Consider the following 21,145-nt stretch of genomic DNA (forward strand, 5'->3'; position numbering starts at 1 on the left):
AATCCAGAAATGCAGAACCTGTGGATATAAAAAGTAGACTTCATTTTCCCAGAGCTGTCAAATAATCATATAACCTTCTATTTACTATCTTCCATGACCTTTTTTATAGGACATCTCAGAATTATATCAAGGGGGACGGCACTGTGACACAGCAGGTTAAACCACAGCCTGCAGTGTCAGCATTCCATACGGGCACCAGTTCATGTCTGGCTTCTGCACTTTGATCCAGCTCCCTGAAAAAATGCTTGAGAAAGCAGCGGAAGATGGCCCAACTTTCTGGGCCCCTGCACCCATGTGGAAGACCCAGAGGAAGCTCCTGCTCCTGGCTATGGCCAGGCACAATCCTGGCCCTTTGGGCCATCTGCATAGTGAACCAGCGAATGGAAGATCTCTGTCTCTCCTTCTCTCTTAACTCTACCTTTCAAATAAATAAATATTTTTTAAAAATTATATAAAAAAAGAGAAACTATACCACATTATTCAGTACTTTGTAGAACCAATAAGAGGGAAAGAGGTTACTTTTATTACAGCAACTTATATATAGTGAGAAAATAACATTAAAGACCATTAATTACTGATTGATTTTTAAAAGATTTTATTTATTTATTTGATAGGCAGAGCTACAGGGAGAGACAGGGAATGACAGAGAGAAAGGTGTTCTATCCTCTGGTTCACTCCCCAAATGGCCACAATCCAAAGCTTGGAGCTTCCTCCGAGTGTCCCATGCAGGTACAGAAACAGAACTTGGCCCATCTTCCACTGCTTTCCCAGGACATAAGCGGAGAGCTGGATTGGAAGAGGAGCAACCAGGACACAAAGAGGTGCCCATATGGAATGCCGGCACCACAGGGGGAGGTTTAGCCTACTATGCCACAGCGCCCACCCCGATCATCTTAAATTATAATGGCTGGGGACAGTGCCTTTGCTCACGTGGTTAATCCTCCGCCTGCGGCACTGGCATCGCATATGGGCACCGGGTTCTAGTCCCAGTTGCTCCTCGTCCAGTCCAGCTCTCTGCTGTAGCCCGGGAAGGCAGTGGAGGATGGCCCAAGTGCTTGGGCCCTGCACCCGCACGGGAGACCAGGAGGAAGCACCTGGCTCCTGGCTTCAGATCGGCGCAGTGCCGGCCGTGGTGGCCATTTGGGGGGTGAACCAATGGAAGGAAGACCTTTCTCTCTGTCTCTCTCTGTGTCTATAACTCTACCTGTCAAATAACAAATACATATATACATACATACACACACACACACACACACACACTATTTGGGGATATTATCATGAACCAGGCAGTGCATGCCACAGGGATCCTTTCAGCAAATATTTATTTTAACATTCTCATTTTCCCTTTTGGAGGTCAAAAAGTTTTCTAAAGGATCCCTCTAACAAGGGTGCCCCACAAGTTTCTTCACACTATGGCATGTAGCCTTTTCCCTGCTACAGCATAAGAACTCTTATTTCTTTTGTCTTCTTAGCACCCAGTAGGAGACATGAAAAGTTAAATGCTGAACACTAGGAGGAATTAAAGTAGCAGTGAGTGGACAAAGGAAGCATCCCATGATGCATAAGTAACTGGTTGTTTTAAACAATAAACAAATTTACACTAGTATATTAGAAAGTTAATACACTTACAATTTAAGTACATACTTAAAGATTAACAGGAATTGCTTCTGAAATACATTATTTTCAGAAAAGGTACAAGGAATTTCAGAAAGTCAAAGAAGATACTATACTAAAGAGTATAATGCCTTGGAGTAAATCCTCAAATATTACTCTGCCTTCTACACCAGCTTCAGGGCTACAACTGAGAACAGTAAAAGGCAAATACCTTTGAAAACACACATAAGCTCCAAAAGACCTGCTACAGCCCTATGACTGTAGCACTCCAAATACACATATGAGGGCACACCAAAAAATTAATGGAAAATGTTTATTATTATAGTGTAAAATTTTTTTGAAATCCATGCATAGTACTTTTATAACATACATTTTCAATAATTTTTGATGGCCCCCTCATATGCATAGATTTCAACCTTTTTCTCACCAAAACGCTTATCTTTCTATTCCATTTTTCTATGAACTTTTTGAAGTTGCTGTACATACACACAAATGCAAAGGAATGATATATAAGCTTGTTTTTTTGGATTTGGATATTAAAGTATTTTTACTAGAACACAGCAGGAACACTGAACTAAAGGAAAGAGGAGGTACACTCCTTAGAAGAGAAAGCTTTAGATAAGAATCAAAAGAAAGCAATTTTGTGAAACAGGCTAGAACTCAAAATTCAAGAGAAATATTTTCCATGAAGATCTACTGACACTAAATAATTTCTATAAATGATGCAAATAAAAGCATACATATATCCTACTACATTTTGTATTAAAGGTAGTAAAACAAAAATACTGCTTACTCCTGAATACAGCAGGCTTGAAATGCTAGTGAGATGCTTGATATTTAAGGTAGTGTACTGGAGAAAGATCTGATATTAAGATTATTCTTTTTTTCATGAAATATCATTTATGTAGTCATAATTTAAAACAATCAGATAAGTTACTAGTAATTACACAACCACTGCAAGAGGAGTTTGTGCTTTGTGCAGTAACTTATTCATCTTTTAAACTACTTATTAATCGATTCAGAGTTTACCTAATATTGAATACTAAGTGCACCACAAATTACTCTTATTATTAGAGTATTACTATTATTAATAGTAAACTATTATTATTATTGCTAAAATAATATATACCAAGATGTAAGGTAGTACTCATGAGGAAAAAACATTTTATTAATGACTTAATTAACAAAAAATAATGTGTTAAGTCACTACAAGAAGAGGAGCACATAAAGTTTGGCAAGGCATTATGGGGAAATCTAAGAAATAAGAAAGTATTTTGCTCAATTTATTTTTATATGAATACAAAGTAGAGAAATCTAAGAAGACAGATCATGTTTGATCAAATTGAGAAAGAGAACACAGATCACGTACCATTTTCATTCCATTAATAGCAAGACATCCCTTAGGATAAAGATTTTATACTGAGAAAAGCTACATATAATTAAGTAAATAGATATAGTTATCAGGAACAAAAACACTTGGCTCAGTTAAGCCTACTCTGAAAGAGAGTATGGCCATGTGGCTTTAGGCAGGTTGAGTGGTATGCAATGAAACAGATTACAAGATGAATGACTAACATTGATTAGCAGTGCTCAGCAACAACTTGGATGAATTGTGATATTCTACTTCTACAATCACTTATAATATAGATTAAATAAATGTTTCCTGGATTCATCTTATCTCATCCATCCCATCTGAGATCCATGGCTACCCTGAAAGAAGCTTTAGGGAAGGGCAGGTGAGCAAACACAAGGAGTTACCAGGGAAATAATAATAGGAAAAAGGTGTCCTTTTGCTGGTTGAGATTAGTGAGACAGATGACATCTGCAAAAAGTCACATTCCTGCAAGCTAAGAGCTAACAACAACAACAACAAAAAAATGACAAGCCATGCTTTAACCTTCCCACTCTTCTCTTAACTCTCCTTATAAGCAGTATAGTGACAAAAAAAGAGCCCGTAAAGTACTGTGAAATTGCAGGCTACTGGCTCCTACATTAAATAGTATTTCAAATAGTCATTTTCACTAACACTGTGCAATAGAGGATGTGCTACACATATTTTTAAAAAACTATTCGTGGCAAGCATTTTTTGTTACAGTAATTAAGATGAATACATTATATGTATATATGATGTACCTTTTTCTGTATTTATTTTCTATCCTATAAAATAAATTACTACAAATGTAGCAGGTTAAAACAACACACATTTGTCATTTTATCATTTCTGCAGGTCAAGAATCTAGATATGGGTCACCTGACCATTCAAATTAAGAACTCAGAAAATTGTAACGAAGGGACTAGCCACTGGTATTTTTACTTAGAGGCTGTCTGAGGAAAAATATAACTTTTAAGCTGAATTTTAGCAGTGATAATCTCCTTACATTCGTAGAACCAAGAACTGACCAGAATACAAGACAAACTAGAGATCTTGGAAACATCTTCTGGATAATTAACTAAAATTCCATTTAACCAATGAGTTCTTGCTGAATCAAAGCTCCTTCATTATGACAAAATATCACATTTTTTTGAATACTGAAATAAATTTGAAAGGAGAAAGAAAAGCTGATATAGCCAAGATATTAAAAAACATTGATGGGGTCAGCGCTGTGGCATAGTGGGTAAAGCCACCACCTGCAGTGCTGGCATCCCATAGGGGTACCAGTTCAAGTCCTGGCTGCTCCACTTTCAATCCAGCTCTCTGTATGGCCTGGGAAAGCAGTAGAAAATGAACCAAGTTTTTGGGCCCCTGTACCCACATGGGAGACTTGGAAGAAGCTCCTAGCTGCTGGCTTGGGATCAGCACAGCTCCAGCCATTGCGACCAATTGGGGAGTGAACCACAGGATGGAAGACCTCTCTCTCTCTCCCTGCCTTTTCCTCTCTGTTAACTCTTTCAAATAAATCAATCTTTAAAAAACATACACACACATGTATTTCTGAATAAAACATATTTTTCTTTAATATTCACTTGTTTTTCAATACATTCACTTTTTGTAATATACTTCATTACTGCTTGAAAAACCTAGATTCTATATGTTATCATTTGTTTTCAGCCTAGAGAACTTCTTTCAATGTATCCTGTAGTAACTGTATGTTGGAGAAAAGTTCTATCTTTACATATTTATTTTGCCAAAATTTTTGCTGGATATAGACTTCTATGTTAGCAGTTTATTTTCCTGAGCATACAAAAGTGGCTATTCCATTTTCTTCTATCCTCCATTATTTTTTATGAGATTTTAGGAAAAATTCTTACCACTGTTCATTTGTATACATAAAGTGCCTTTTTTCTCTCCCTGCTTTGAAATTTTTCTCTTCATCTTTAGAATTTTAGGAGTCTGACTATAACTTAATTAGCTGTGGTTTCCTTTTTATTTACTCGGCTCAGAGCTTTCTTAGATTCTTGGATCTCTGGGTTGCTACTCACTTTTGGATTTTTGCACATTGGTGTTACGGGAATGTCAATTTGGGACCTCAGTTCTTTGTGTGTTTCAAATAACTAATTTTACAGACCATCTAGCTTGCTTTCATTTTTAAGGTGAAAGCAACTTTCACTTGCAAATTTTTAGATCTTCAGCAGAAGTGGAAGGATCCAGGACTGCTGCCTAGTACACATAAAATTCTATAATGATACCTCTAGGGTATTTCATATTTTATTCAAAGAGAAAATATCATACATTAAAACCTAAAATTTTGGTAAGTATAGAAAGAGAAAAATTGAAATCATTAAATATTTAATAACATCATGTATTCATGTAGTTGAATATCTATTCGAGCTTCGAGCCTTGCGTGTTCCCTAGGCCATGCTTTTACCAATGAGACCAGAAGACCAAAATCATTTGGCTTAAAGTTCTTCTTCCCTTGACGCCATAAACAAGAGTGTCAAATTGTTAAGTCAACAACAGGAGTCACTGTGTACTTACTTCACAGGTGGGATCTGTCCTTAATGTGTTGTCCAATGTGAAGTAATGCTATAACTAGTACTGAAACAGTATTTTATACTTTATGTTTCTGTGTGGGTGCAAACTGATGCAATCTTTACTTAATATATACTAAATCAATCTTCTGTATATAAAGATAATTGATAATGAATCTTGATGTGAATGGAATGGGAGAGGGAGTGGAAGATGGGAGGGGTGCGAGTGGGAGGGAAATTATGGGGGGGGGGGAGCCACTGTAATCCATAAACTGTACTTTGGAAATTTATATTTACTAAATAAAAATAAATAAATTTTTTAAAAAAACTAAAATTTATAACTATTGAGTTATTTTAACTATGTTTGTGGGATAAGGATATAATTACATATTTTTATAAGTTAGACATGATCTGGAAGGTAGATAATTCACTAAGCTTGAGTTGTATGTACTTAAAAGTGAAAACAGTGGGACTGGAAGAATGGCACAGTGGGTAAGCCATCACCTGCAATGCTAGCATTCCATATGGATGCCAATTCAAATCATGGTTGCTTTATTTCCAATCCAGGTCCCTGCTAATACTCCTGGGAAAGTAGCAGAGGACCACTCAAGTGCTTGGGCCCTTGTACCCCTGTGGGGGACACAGATGAAGCTCCTGGGTCCTGGATCAGCTTGGCCCACCTGTGGCTGTTACAGCCATTTGAGAGCAAACCAGCAGATGGAAGATCTCCCTCTCTTTCAATCTCTGTACTCTGCCTTTCAAATAAATAAAAACAACTCATTAAAAAAAATGAACACAAGAAGAAAATTTAGTAATAATAAAAGTAAATAGTATTAGCTTTCATATTTAATTTATAATCAGAAAATATAATTAGATAAATTTTATGTCGATTTAATTCAATTAAAATTTTATCTCAGTATTGCAGTAAAATGTGATCTGAACACTGAACATTTCATATCTTTTTAAATGATGCTTAAAATAAACAAAAAATATATATTTTTTAAATTCAAGAAACATCTCAAAGGACAGGTGTTTGGCATAGTGGTTAAGATGCTGCTTGGCACATCCACATCCCCTATCAGAATGCCTGGATTCAAAAACCAGCTTCACTTTTGTTTTTTGTTTTGTTTTGTTTTAAATTTTTGACAGGCAGAGTGGATAGTGAGAGAGAGACAGAGAAAAAGGTCTTCCTTTGCCGTTGGTCACCCTCCAATGGCCGCTGTGGCCGGCGTGCTGATCCGAAGGCAGGAGCCAGGTGCTTCTCCTGGTCTCCCATGGGGTGCAGGGCCCAAGCACTTGGGCCATCCTCCACTGCACTCCTGGGCCATAGAAGAGAGCTGGCCTAGAAGAGAGGCAACCGGGACAGAACCAGCACCCCAACCGGGACTAGAACCCGGTGTGCCGGCGCCGCTAGGCGGAGGATTAGCCTGTTGAGCCACGGCACTGGCCGTTTTTTTTTTTTTTTTTTTTAATTTATTTTTTTTATTTTTGACAGGCAGAGTGGACAGTGAGAGAGAGACAGAGAGAAAGGTCTTCCTTTTGCCGTTGGTTCACCCTCCAATGGCTGCCGCACCGCACTGATCCGATGGCAGGAGCCAGGTGCTTCTCCTGGTCTCCCATGGGGTGCAGGGCCCAAGCACTTGGGCCATCCTCCACTGCACTCCCTGGCCACAGCAGAGAGCTGGCTTGGAAGAGGGGCAACCGGGACAGGATCGGTGCCCCGACCGGGACTAGAACCCGGTGTGCCGGCGCCGCGAGGCGGAGGATTAGCCTAGTGAGCCGTGGCGCCGGCCTGTTTTTTTTTTTTTTTTTTTTTTTACAATTACTTATTTCAAAGGCAAAATTACAGAGAAGGAAAGACAGAGATACTCATCAACTGGCTCACTCCCCAAATAGTTACAATAGCTAGCACTGGGCCAGGCCAAAGCCAGGACCTTGGAATTCCATGCAGCTATCCCACATGGGTGGCAGAGGCCCAAGTGCTCAGGCCATCCTCTTCTGCCTTCCCAATAACATAAGTGGGGAATTGGTTGTGAAGTGAAGCAGCCAGGATTTGAACTGTAGTTCATATAGGATGATGCCATTGTTGTAGGTGACTTAACGTGTTTGGACAAAACATGATCTTATTTTTATGATTTGTTTAATTTGAAAGGCAGAGTGACAGAGAGAAAGAGATTTTTCCATCAGCTGGTTCACTCTCCAAATATCTGCAACAGCATGGGCTGGTACAGGCCTAAGCCAGGAGCCCAGAAGTCCATCCAGGTCTCCCATATGGGTGGCAGGGGCCCAAGTACTCAATCTTCTGCTACTATCCCAGGAGCATTAGCAGGGGGCTGGAGTAAAAGTGGAACAGCTGGGACCAGAACCAGCACTAACCCCTCACTAGCAGCAACTTAACCTATGACACCACCACGCTGTGCACTCCATTTTCACTTCTAATTCAAGCTTCCTACTATAAGCACACTCTGGTGGCAAGTGATAGATCAACTAGCTGGGTCCATGTCACCCACCTGGGAGAACCAGATTGATTTCTGGGATCTTGAACTGTACCTTACTCAGCCCGTTATTGGGGCATTTGAGGAGTAAACCAACAGATGTAAGATGGCTCTCCATGTCTCATTTCTCTGCCTTTCAAATACATAAAAATCAATCAATAATTTTTTTGAAAAATGAGCATCTCAAAAATGTAGTTTTATAACTTTATCATGTTTATAAATAGGAGATTCATACACTATTGCTCACTATAAGCAATTAAATGTCTCCAATTAAATTATGGAAATGAGATAGTATACATGAGCATTATTCTGTGAAAAAATTTTCATCAATATTAATGATGCTGAAAAGTAAAATGGATTTTAGAAATTAGAGCTACAATATCTGTAATTTTTACTGTACCTGTAGTGTGAGTCTCTTTACTGCATTCCATATGATTCCAATAAATTCTTTCATTCTTTCTTCTGGACTTCTACAGCCTTTGGATACACTCAGCATGGCTTTCACAGGAACTGACAATGGTCGGGATTCTAGCATAAAAACAGGTACTTAATTAACAGAAATCTACCTTATATGTTTGCAAAAACATACAAGAAGTATTTTCAAGACTGTTTCTTTCTTTAAAATTATAACTTTCATCAGATTATAAAATTTCATGTTACATTTTCTATGCTACAAAATTATTTATCAAGAAGGAATTTGAAACATTTTTATAAAAAGGATTTATATTACTTATTTGTATGCAGTTACAGAGAGTGGGAGTCACAGTGAGAGAGCAAGAGAGAGAGACATCTTGCATCTGCTGGTTCACTCCTCAACTGGCCACAATGGCCAGGGCTGGGCCATACCAAAGCCAGGAATACCATCCAGATTGTCCATGTTGGTGTCAGGGGCCCAAGTACTTGGGCCATCTTCCACAGCTCCTAGCCACCTTAGCAGGGAGTTGGATTGGAAGTGGAGCAGCAGGGACTTGAACTGGTGATCACTGAGTAGCCTGCATCACAGGTGGCAGCTTATTCCACTGCACCACAAAGCCGGTTCCACATTTGTTACTCTTGTCAGGGTTTGGTACTGGGAGGTAGACTTGTGCAGAATCATATTTCTACTAAGGTTGGTGATACCTCAAATAGTTTAGAAGCAATCTGATTTTTTAATTCTCACTAGAGCTATATAAAACCTACATTTAACATGGTAGTCTGATCTCAAATATAACTATTACAATTTTTATCTTCAGCAATAAATAAATACTGTAAACTGAGACCCAAACTTAATTGGTTAAAATAATATTAACAGGAGTAGGTGATTAGCCTAGTACTTAGGACACTCACGTTCCACTTTGGAGTACCTATATTAAATCCCTCCAGCTCTGGCCTCTGACTCCAGCTTTCTGTCAATATAGACCCTGGATGGCAGTGATGATGGCTCAAGTAATAGAGTCTCTGCCACCCAGATAAGAGTCTTGAATTCAGTTCCTGGCTCCTGGCTTTAGCTATTGTGGGCTTCTGGGGAGTGAACCAAGCAGATAGGAGCTATCTCCTTCTGTCTGTCTACCTCTCTCTTTCTCTCTGCCTCTCTATGTCAGCCTCACAAATTAAAAAAAAATTTTTTTTAAATACGTTGATGATTACTTCTTATGGATGTATGATCCAACTTGGTACAATACTATTCCTCATTCATACCATGGAAAATGTACCACACTTGGAGCCAACTTAAGTTAATGTTTTAGCTGTGCCATTTGCTGGATGATTTTGGAAAAGCTATCTAATCTCCTAAATTGTCAGGTTCCTGATCTACACAAAAATGAGTACTATTAAGCTTAAGTGCTATAATATAAAATATATATAATATAAAAAGAGATTATGAAAATCATAACTCAATAATGATTTCATATAGAAGAAAACTTGAAGATTACCAGATCTAAAATCTGATTTTTTTTTTCAGTTCTAACTTAAATGTCATTTACTCTGAGAACTGGTAACTGACTACAAAATTCTATTTGATCCTTCCCTCTATAACCTCTTAGAATTTGAATACAATGCTGTAGAGTACTTCATCTTTCCTGGTGACATCTTAACCTGTTGAATGTCTCTCTCTCCCAAAGAAGTAACTTAGCACAGTGATAATATGGTAAAGCCAACACATGGTAGTCATTAATATTTGGCTGTTGAAGACATATCTGGGTTATGCCCATTCCCCCACTGAGAAATAATCTTTATATGCACATTTATTAACATATTATCAGTTTAATAAAATTGATAAAGAAGTGAGCTAGAAATTTTAGTCCCCAAAATCAAAGGATGGCATTTTTTTATTTCAACATTTCAATGATTTATATCAAAACATTTCTTTACCTTCTTCAGGTTAAACTGGAACCTGGTAACAATTACCCAAATTCAGTATGTCAAAAATCTCTGTTCTTATTTTGAAGGGTTGAGTAATGATAGTAAATGGTAACTCTAAGTACCTGATAATATGTTTAAACCAATGGCACCAAACATTGACATTCAATACCAAATGGATTAGGTTCTTAAAGTTCAAGTCTCACAATAACAAGGTTACTTCATAATATCAAAAAGTCAAAAAAAAATACTTGGCTTTAAGATTTAAAATGAAAATGAACTAAAACTCTTCAGTGCTCGAATTTCACATACCAGTGGGACTAATATATGTTTCTGCAAGGAATGTACTAGAGGGAATCAGGAAACCTAGGTCTCATTTTTTATTCTACCAATTCAAGATACAAGATCGTAAAATCACTTCAGTTATTAGATTTCAATTAGTTCATCCATAACTTTCAGGAGAGAAATAATACAGTTTAAATCTCAATGGAAGATCATAGGGCAGGGTAGAGGTTCTAAAGGTCTGTCAAGAAAGAAAAAGAAAAAATAAAAGGAAACAATGAAGTAGTAGAGAGAGGGAGGGAGGGGGGGTAGGGAGGAAGACAGCACTGATTAATACTTTCTTACAATGTACAAAGGTACTTCAAACAGTAGAACTTGAAACTAGAATTAAAACATAAGTTCTTCCTGGTGAAAAATTTTTGAAATCCTTGCATGGAAGGGGGTCTTCAAAAAGTTCATGGGAACTTTGATGTAAAGCAAAGAAACCAATGTCTCTAGAATCTACCCTTCAAGTTATTTATAGATTACCACCCTGATCCAATGAAACCTTTAAAATTCTTTCATCCTCACCTTAATTCCCAAATCACTCTCTCTCTACATATATACATATATGTGTGTACATATATATATACACATATGTATATATATATATGAAGTTTTATCTTCTATAAGCATCTCAGTGTATGTACAGCAACAACCAACATGTCTGCCACCAGATACAACAGTACAGGGTAGGGAATGGGCCAAAATGCTTCCTCACAGTACCAGCAGATCTTGTTTAAGCATCAACAATTTTTAGCTTGGAAAAGGATGCCTTTTTGCTTACAGCTGTATCTCTTGCCAGTCTGGCATTGTTTTCCAATATTATATGCTCATAACTAAGTTTCATAAAAAAAACAGATTGCTCAAAGTGGGCCTATAAAACAAGAAAGCTAATTTTCATGTTGGACTATTAAACTAGTATAAATATCTGATGCCTGACCTTCACCAGTATCCATATTCTTTCTCATTCTGTATTTAAATCATTACTTGAACTTTAATCTTGACAGTAACTTACAAGGGGTTAGAGAGAAATTAAAGCTATAAAAAAAGAGAAGAAATGAGGAAATGGAAGGTAGAAAATAATCTTGATCAACATAGGCTCAAAAATATTATTCAATGCCTCTTTACTACATACCAGAGCACTGAATGAGTATACTACGATTACTATAAAGAATGATAAATGCTATACTATAACATGTTCTAGGAACACAAAAAGACTGAATGATTCAAGCAACCACTGGCAAAGGAGTCTTCACAAAGGAAGTTGCACAAAGTTGAACCGAGATAAATTCAGAAATTGAAGACAGACAGAACAAGAACAAAGGCACAGAGGTATAAAATGCATGACAAGTAGTTTAGTGTGAGTGAAATATACTGCACAAGAAGTCAGACAGGTACAGCTGAAGTAGAGTGAAACTGGTAACCAAGATTTAGTCATGAATATCACTCTTGGGGCTGGCACTGTGGCACAGCATGTTAAGCTACCACAGAGCTGGCATTCCTTATGGGAGCACAGGTTGGAATCTTGGCTGCTCCATTTCCAATCCATCCCCTTGCTGATGTGCCTGGGGAACAGAAGATGGCCCAAGCGCTTGGGTTCCTTCCACCTACGTGGGAGACAAGGATGGAGTTCCCATTTCCTGATTTCAGCCTGGCCCAGACTTGGCTATTACAGGCATTTGGGGCGTAAAACGGTGGATGGAAGATTGATCGTTCTTTCTCTCTCTCCCTGTCACTCTGCCTTTCCAATAAACAACAACAAAAAAAAAACATTGCAGTAATAAACAAAGTTAATCTTAAGGTTCTAAGATAACAGTGGAAATTTTTAAGCAGGGTAGTAAAATACAATTTGATTCTTTGTTTCTTATTTTTTAATAAAGATTTATGGAGCCGGCGTTGTGGTGTAGTGGGTAAAGCCGCACCAGTTTGAGTCCCAGCTGCTCCACTTCCAATTCAGCTTCCTGCTGATGCAACTGTGGAAGCAGCAGCAGATGGCCCAAGTGCTTGTGCCCTTGCACCCACATGGGAGACACAGAAGAAGTTCCTGGCTCCTGGCTTTGGTCTGGCTCAGCCTTAGCCATTGAGGTCATTTTGGGACCAAATCAACAGAAGGACGATCTCTCTCTCTGTCTCTCTGCAACTCTGCCTTTCAAATAAATAAAATAAATTCTTTTTTTGAAAAATATTTGTTTACTTATAAAGGCAGAATACTAGAGAAAGAGAGAGAGACAGAGAGAGACATTCCATCTGCGGTTTACTCCCAAATAGCCACAGAAAACAGATCTGGTCCAGGCAGAAACCAAGAGCCCCATCAGGAACTCCATACAAGTTTCCCAAGTGGGTGGCAGGGGCCCAAGCATTTGGGCCACTTTCCACTGTTCTTCTAGGCACATGATTAGGGAGCTAATTGGAAGCTAAGCAGTTGGGACTCAAACCACACTCTGATATAGGATGCCAGTATTGCAGATAGAGGCTTAACCTGCTGTGCCACAATACCAGCTCCAATACTTTTTTTTTTTTTTTAAATTTACATTCATTTTATTTGAAAGGCAGAGAGAGACACAGACACCTTCTCTCTGCTGGTTTACTCCCCATATGCCCACAATAGCCAGGGCTGGGCCAGGCCAAAGTCATGATGAGCCTGGAACTCAGTCTGGCTCTCTCACATTGACAGCAGGAATCCAAGTACTTGAGCCTTCACCTGCTGCCTCTTGGAATGTGCATCAACAGGGCACTGGATTGGAAGTAGGAAAGCCAGGACAAAGATCAGGCACTCTAATATGCATATTCCAAGTGCAGACTTAACTGCTGTGCCAAACACTTGCCCCACATTTTGAGTGCCAGAAGATATATAAAAGTTCTCCTCTTAATGGAACTGCTTCCATTGCCTCTTGTATGTCAACAGGTAAGTTATAAAGGTCATTCAGTTTGGGCTCTCTCCTCTTTAATAGCACTTCTAAATAGTGTGTGTGTGTGACACACAACACAGAGGTAGGAAAGACCATCTTTAATAAATTATACTCTTAATTGTGAAAAATTTCTGAAAATAAGATTGACAAAAATGCTAATCCAGACCTCTGATGTGTCCAACAGGCCTACAGACTCCCAGCCTCCTGTTGGAAGAGTTAATCCCTGTAGTGTTGCAGCCTTTGTAGGGCACTTGGAAACAAGATCCACCAAGGCTCCAAACAATGGCACTGGGAAGGCCTCTGGCAAGCTCATTTGTCGATTCTTTGGACCACGTAGCCCTGCTGTCAGAGAGGGCAGCAATTCTTCTGCTTCACCCACAGGGACATGCTGCAGTTGTGAAAGCAATGATCCCATTCTCCCCAGACCACAACACAATCGTGTTTGTTTTCAGCTTGACATCTAGGACAGGCATCCATCACCTGGACCCTGCAGATGGCACATGTGTTGCACTTCATGTCCCAGCCCCACATGGCCACTTCTTTAGAAAGAACATTCTGTCCCCCGACTGGAGCCTGTGCTCCCGGAGTGAGAGGACAGGATGCAGATCTACTAGTCATCTCCCACATCGGCCATGGCAGTGGGGCCTCCGAAGTTACTTTAATACAAAAGTATTACATTAATACAAAAGTATTCTGATACATTAATATCAGAAGTGGAAAAGAATGGAAACAAAGAGACCAATTGGGGAACGGTTGTGTTAATATACCCCAAATATTCCCATTTTATTTGATTAGTAATACAGAAAATTTGGTTTGAATTTAATTTGATCCCAATACATCATCCAATTTTTTAAAAAAATAAATTCATGAAAAATATTTATTTGACCTATGTTTGATTTTTTACTCTTTTAAGTGGAGAAATGAAAAATAAGTTCTGATCCTTCACTACTTTGTGGGGGTCCATGTGGTAAAAAGAAAACTTCTAGGCCTAGAAATTGCATTTTATTTGGTGACTTAAGTTGTCCTATGTAATTACAATCATTGTAAGTATCCAATAAAGATGTATTTATTGATTGTATCATTTAAATTTCATTTCCTCAAACTTGTTTCAAATGCTCAGGGGTTAACAGAGGTTCCCACTTCTAAGGATTGCTCCAGCATTCTATTTTTATTGCCTGAGAGAGGGGATGATGACATAGAATCCAGGTAAGAGTCAAATTCCTGCTTAGTATCACTCCCCTGAAGATCAGACACAACTCCAGGAGACTCTCCATTGACCCTGTATTTACTTTACTTCTTTAACCCAATAGAAATGAGAATCAAAGATAAATAAAGTTCTGTAACTGCTACAGGAAATAGTTAAATTTTGCACAACTGATTGAGAGGGTCTGCAAATGGTGTCTGGTACATATACTCCTGTATTGTTATAAAGTGAGAAAGCCACACAACCTAAGTAATCCCGGAAATACCATATCTCACTCCCTCTCGCTCCCCACAGCCTGGTCATCTAATTCTGCTTTATAAACCTCAGTGTAATGCCTTCATACCCTTTATCTTTCATTTACATCAGCAACTGGGTGAAGCCCAAAAATTCTAAGAGCACCTCAGATAATTAAGGTTCTCAACACACATAGCATTGTTGTGTAGTGGGTAAAGCTTCTGCCTGTGATGCCAGCATCCCATATGGGTGTTGGTTTGAGAGCCATCTGCTACATTTCTGATCCAACTCACTGCTAATGTGCCTGGGAAAGCAGTGGAAGAGGACCCAAGTACTTAGGTCCCTGAACCCACATGGGAGACCTGGAGGAAGTTCCTGGTTTTTGGCTCTGGACTGGCCCTGTACCAGCTATTGTAGCCATTTGGGGAGTGAATCAGCGGGTGGAAGATCTCGCTCTCTGTCTTTCCAACTGCCCACTGTAAAACTCTGCTTTTCAATAAATAAGTAAATCTTAAAAAAAAAAAAAAAGAAAAAGAAAAAGAAAGATCTGATCCTTATCACCCAGCGGATTCAGGAAACCCTCATCTAACCACATCTCTCACTCCACAACATTGGAATCTCCTGGGTTCTGCCATCCAGAACTCATGTTACGTCATTAACAAAATCTCCCAAATCTTCCTAAAGCTGTTCTCTGAGCATGAGGCCCTCAGGACCAGCAGAGTGACTACATGGAAAGTGCCTGACTCACTGCTGGAGGAGGGCTACCAGGCTGTGAATGTAATAATCATCTTTCTTTGACCAAGAAACGAATTCTACTGTGCTGAATCACTGAGACTCTGGTAGTTTTTTTAGAGCTATCTGACAACACTAACAGCTGAAACAGTGGGTCATTACCACCTCCTGGAAACACTTTCTTCACTTCCTCTCTATGTTCCCCTCCAACTTCACTGGCAGATCCTTTTCCGTTTTCTTACTAGTTCTTTATTTTCCAGACTTCTGAATGGTGGAAGGTCCAAGAGTTCAGTCCTTGGACCATTTCTCTTCTTTACAAGCACTCTCTTCTCAGATGATCTCACTCAAAGTCATGGATTTACGTAACCTCTACAAAGATTCTGTTTCCAGGGAGCAGTCTGGATTTATCCTCTGAACTCTAGACTATTTATCTAATGCCCAATTGATACCTATATTTGGATAGTTAAGGGAAATTTCAAGCTTAACATGGCCAAAAGAGAACTCTTGAGTTTCTCTCTGCCTCCGTATTCTTCATATTACTGGCCTTCAAGTCTTATTTTTCTGTATGTCAGGAGGGGAAAAAATGACTCCTCTCCTTTACATCACACATACTAACAATTATCACAATCTTACTGACTTTATCTCAAAATAGACATGGAATTTGACCTTGTATCCTCTAGGAAACTAACTTGGTCCGTGTAACCACAATCACAGGCACACTCAATGGCAATGGCTATATGGCAATTGATTGACCTACTTATGTACTTTCAACCCTGCAAGTTCTTCTCAACACAGCATCCAGAGAGATACTAGTAAAATAACCCAAAAGTTATTCAAACCCTTCTATGGCATCCCATCTTACTTTTACTACCATTAAGTTCTTGCAATGGTTTATAAGTCCCAATAAAATCTGGCCTCCTCCTGTCTCCTTGAGTTCTTCCTCCATGCCTCTTTGCAGTGCTCTCTCTGCGATGTCTGTGTTATTATTCCATGAAGGTTAAAAACTGGCAAAAATACTGGGTTGTGGAACTGCAGAAGGGATCATTCTCTGCCAGCTTTCTCCCAATCCCTTATTTCCTCAAATCTTAGGAGATCTCAGAAGGATTTAGGGAATTTCAAAACAACAGGAATAAAGGCAAACAAGATGTATTTGTGAATCTTACTATACTGCTAATTCTTCTATTCCACTCATGTGGCTGGGAAAACACTTGAAGATGAGACAAAGCAAAATGCTGGCTTCTTCCAAGATTTCTGAGAAGCTACAGAAAAGCTGCTTAGCTCAATTCAAAAGCACTACTGAGTGCCTAGTTGTGGATAGGTTCTAGAGAAATAAACACATATAAGACTGGGGTCACGCCTTTGAGAAGCTTACATTCTAAAGAAATGGATGATATGAAAAAAAATTATAAATCTTAGAAGTACAGTTTTTTGATGACCTCACCACCCCAATCAATGTCTTAACCCTGTTTTTCCCATCCAAGTAACTGCCCTCTCTTGTTGGCTCCAAACTCAGTCCATTTAAGCAATCTCAAGTTGTACCTCTGCAGAGAAAACTTTTCCAATTCTAAAAGTTTGTGCTACTGGTTTCTATCCCTAAATTTTGCTGAGTTCTAAAAAGCCCATCTTATTGCATTTTACTTTTCTTTTTCCAGTTAGGACCTAAAATTCACAACTGAAGCAATGGCATATGCTAGCTAAGTTTCCCAAAGCACTTAGCACAAACTTAAGAACATCACAAACTATATTCTTAGAATCGTATCTATGAGAAAAAGAACATGATAGAAACCTAAGATTACATTTATTGACTGAGCAACTAAAGGTAAAATTCTACCTCAGCGTCCTTCATATACTTGGATTATAATTTAACATTTTAAAAACATATCAAAATTTCTGATGTAAGAGGACTGAAAGATTATGTACACCAATTGAAACTGTACCATGGCCGGCGCTGTGGCTTAACAGGCTAATCCTCCGCCTTGCAGCGCCGGCACACTAGGTTCTAGTCCCAGTTGGGGCACCGGATTCTATCCCGGTGGCCCCTCTTCCAGGCCAGCTCTCTGCTATGGCCCAGGAAAGCAGTGGAGGATGGCCCAAGTTCTTGGGCCCTGCACCCGCATGGGAGACCAGGAGAAGTGCCTGGCTCCTAGCTTCGGATCAGCACGAAACGCCGGCCGCAGCGGCCATTGGAAGGTGAACCAACGGCAAAAAGGAAGACTTTTCTCTCTGTCTCTCTCTCTCACTATCCACTCTGCCTGTCAAAAAAAAAAAAAAAAAAAGAAGAAGAAGAAGAAGAAGAAAAAAAAAAGAAACTGTACCACAAGCTCCTACCACCACCTGAATCTTTTATAAATATACTTGGTAAACCTGGGAAAACAAATGAAAAGGACAGAAATTTAAATCAATTAAAGGGTAGGTGGTAGAAAGGATTAAGGTATGTCATTTTTCTGCTCCTCAATAAAAAACAGCAAAAGAGAAAAAGATTTTATTCATTCATGTAAATACTATTTATTACATGTCTTCTCAGTGCCAGAGATGGCTGTTACATTGAGGAAATACAAAAGTGAACAAGTCATAAAGGTCCCTAACATATATTCTAGAGAGGAGAACCCTGTCTCTACTCCTCACCCAAAAAACATTTGGGAGTATAAGACTTGGAGTATAAAATAAGTACATAGCTATGAACAAAGGAATAAAATAATTGGAACTATAGAAACAGCATATGCAAAAGACCCCAGAGAAGAAGCATGAAGTGTATGAGCAAATGCAAGAGGATTGATGTTGAGAAAACTGACAAAAGTTGGAACAGAACACTCAGATACACTTGAGAAAAGGTCAAATGTTGGAAGCCACAGTAAGGAGCTTGGGTTTTATCTAAAGTTTAATAAGGAGCAACTAACATATTTTAAACATAGACTGATATGACCCACTTTAGAATTTTAGTAAGAAGTTTTTTTCATCTGGAAAATGGAATGGGGTAAGTGAAATCAGGAGGAAATAATGATGGATTAAACCAATGAAAATAGTTAGAATACCCCTGCACTGTTCTGCACAAGAAATGATGTGGCTTGTCGGGATATGATATACAAAGAGATAGTAAGATTTAAGATACAAGTTGGAAGCAGAGTGGACAAGAAAAAGAGATAATGAGGGTAAATCCTAGATGCCAGCCTTGAGTAACATGGTCAACAGGGATGGAAGGAGAGGTTCAAAGTTGTACAGATTTACAAGGCAAGGGGAAAAGGATGTTAGGCTTGAGTGCTTGGTAAGACATCTAAGCAGAGATACTAAAAACAATTAGATATGAGACACCTTTTAAATAGAGAAAAAGAAGACTGATGTCAGACAAATAATAAAGGATCATCAATCTTGAATAAAAAATACGTAGCCAAGAACTGATATACTAGGTTTTAGGGCAACTTGCAGATAGCTGGGATCTAAACAGGAAAAGAAAGAATATCAGGGGCTGTTAACCTCACCACAGGTGAGGTCTACAGCTTTCTTTAAATTTAAATGTATTAATTTATTTATTTAGAAAGCTTTTATTTAATAAATATAAATTTAATAGGTACAGCTTTAGAAATATGGTGGTACTTTGTGTGTCTGTGTGGGTGCGAACTGTAGAGATCTTTACTTAGTATAGAGTTGGTCTTCTATATAAACAGCTTTCAATATTCAAACATTAAAACTGTGATCTATATGGAAGGTCATTTGGTATAGCAGTTAAGCAACTGGCCAAATGCCTGCATCCCACATCAGATTGCCTGGGTTTATGTCCCAGCTCCATTTCCACTTCCAGCTTCCTGCTAATGCACATCCTGGGAGACAGCAGGCAATGGCTCAAATAGCTGGGTCCATGCTATCCACCGAGAAGACCTGCACTGAGTTCCCAGCTCCCACTACAGTCATCTGGAGCATGAACCGGCAGATTGGTGAGTTCTCTTTCTCTCTCTCTTTCCCCCTTTGAACTAAATTAATAATAATAATAATAATAATAATAATAAACCATGGGGATTTTGTTCCCAGTCTACTGGCTTTCCTCCCATATCTTTCTAATTATCTCTATATATTTTATATTGATTATTTTAGCAACTTTATTTGGCAATATAAATTTAAATAAAGAGAAAGTGATTTTACATGGTTAATACTCTGTTAAATTTCTAAAGATTATATAATATTTAAAGTTTAAAGCAATTTACTAAAGAATTGCAATAAGGCCTGAGACTTTTCATCAAAATACAAGCTATGTTCTATACTATCACTCTTGAAAGCCCCTTGGGAAATAATGGCTTTTGGATTCTGCAAGTCAGCGTGACATGGCATGCAAAATTGCATCTCATGCTGAGCCAACTAGGAAAATATATGTCATCACTATGTGACATTCAAAATTTCATCTGGAAACTATAATCTTGTTCTGACTGCTAAAAGGGGGTGAAAGACTGCATGCAAAACAATTTGGTTGAATTTCTGAATTCTTGCCAGTTCATATAAAAAAAAAGAAACTTATTTCCAAAGAAATCCATATTTGAAAAACTTTCAATGTACTTTTTAACATCACAATGTACTCTCAGAGAGCTTTCAAATTACTGGCTTAACAGTTTAGATCACATTTTATGGTAACTCAAATTAATGAAACTCTGGGAAAAATCCTTTAAAAACGAAACAGATAACATTGGAAAATTAAGTGCACAAAGCAGACCTGTACTGTTCAAAACTATACAACAAAAAACACATTCTAGGGGCCATTTTCGTGGTACAACAGGTTGTCTCCTTGTACAACAACGGCTTCCCATATGGGCACTGGTCAGAGTACCAGCTACTCCACTTCCAGTCCAGCTCTCTGCTATCACATCTGGAAAACCAGCAGAAGACAGTCCACATCCTTGGGCCCTTGCACCCATGTGGGAGACCTGGATGGAATTCAGGCTTCTGGCTTTGGACTTGACCAGCCCTAGCCATTGCAGCCATTTAGGGAGTGAACCAGTAGATGAAAGATATCTCTAATTCTGCCTTTCAAATAAACTAATCTCCAAACACACACATACCCCGATTCCTATGCCCCAACTAAATAAACCTTTGCTTGAAGAAAACTTGTTGTAAAGTCCACATTGTGTCCTATGTATATCATGTCTTTCCCTAGATTTTTTTTTCTCCTGATCTCTGGTTAATATATGCAATATCTTTATAACCTTTACCTTCTATCAAAACAGAAATGTGTGAATATGGCTTACTCAAAGTGTTTTGTTTCACACACTTGCTGTGACTAATTGTAAAATAAAAAATTCATAGATACAAAGTGGAAAGTGGACTAACACAAAAATTATCCTCATAAGCCATACTTCTCCTATACTTACATTTCTGGTATTGTATCTCATACCCCTGAACGCAAG

The 21,145-nt window shown here is 38.5% G+C and overlaps 1 protein-coding gene and 1 pseudogene across 1 annotated transcript in view; both read right to left on the reverse strand.

Annotated features, from left to right (window-relative positions):
* The window catches only part of VPS13B (vacuolar protein sorting 13 homolog B), a 785,675-nt gene that overhangs the window by 442,019 nt on the left and 322,511 nt on the right, over positions 1–21,145 (reverse strand). The window contains 1 exon segment of the mRNA XM_062188180.1: positions 8,419–8,546. Within this exon segment, the coding sequence (XP_062044164.1) occupies positions 8,419–8,546 (128 nt within the window).
* Positions 13,960–14,222, reverse strand: LOC133758326 (RING-box protein 2-like; annotated as a pseudogene).

This window comes from Lepus europaeus, chromosome 4 (assembly GCF_033115175.1).
Source record: "Lepus europaeus isolate LE1 chromosome 4, mLepTim1.pri, whole genome shotgun sequence".
NCBI lineage: Eukaryota > Metazoa > Chordata > Mammalia > Lagomorpha > Leporidae > Lepus > Lepus europaeus.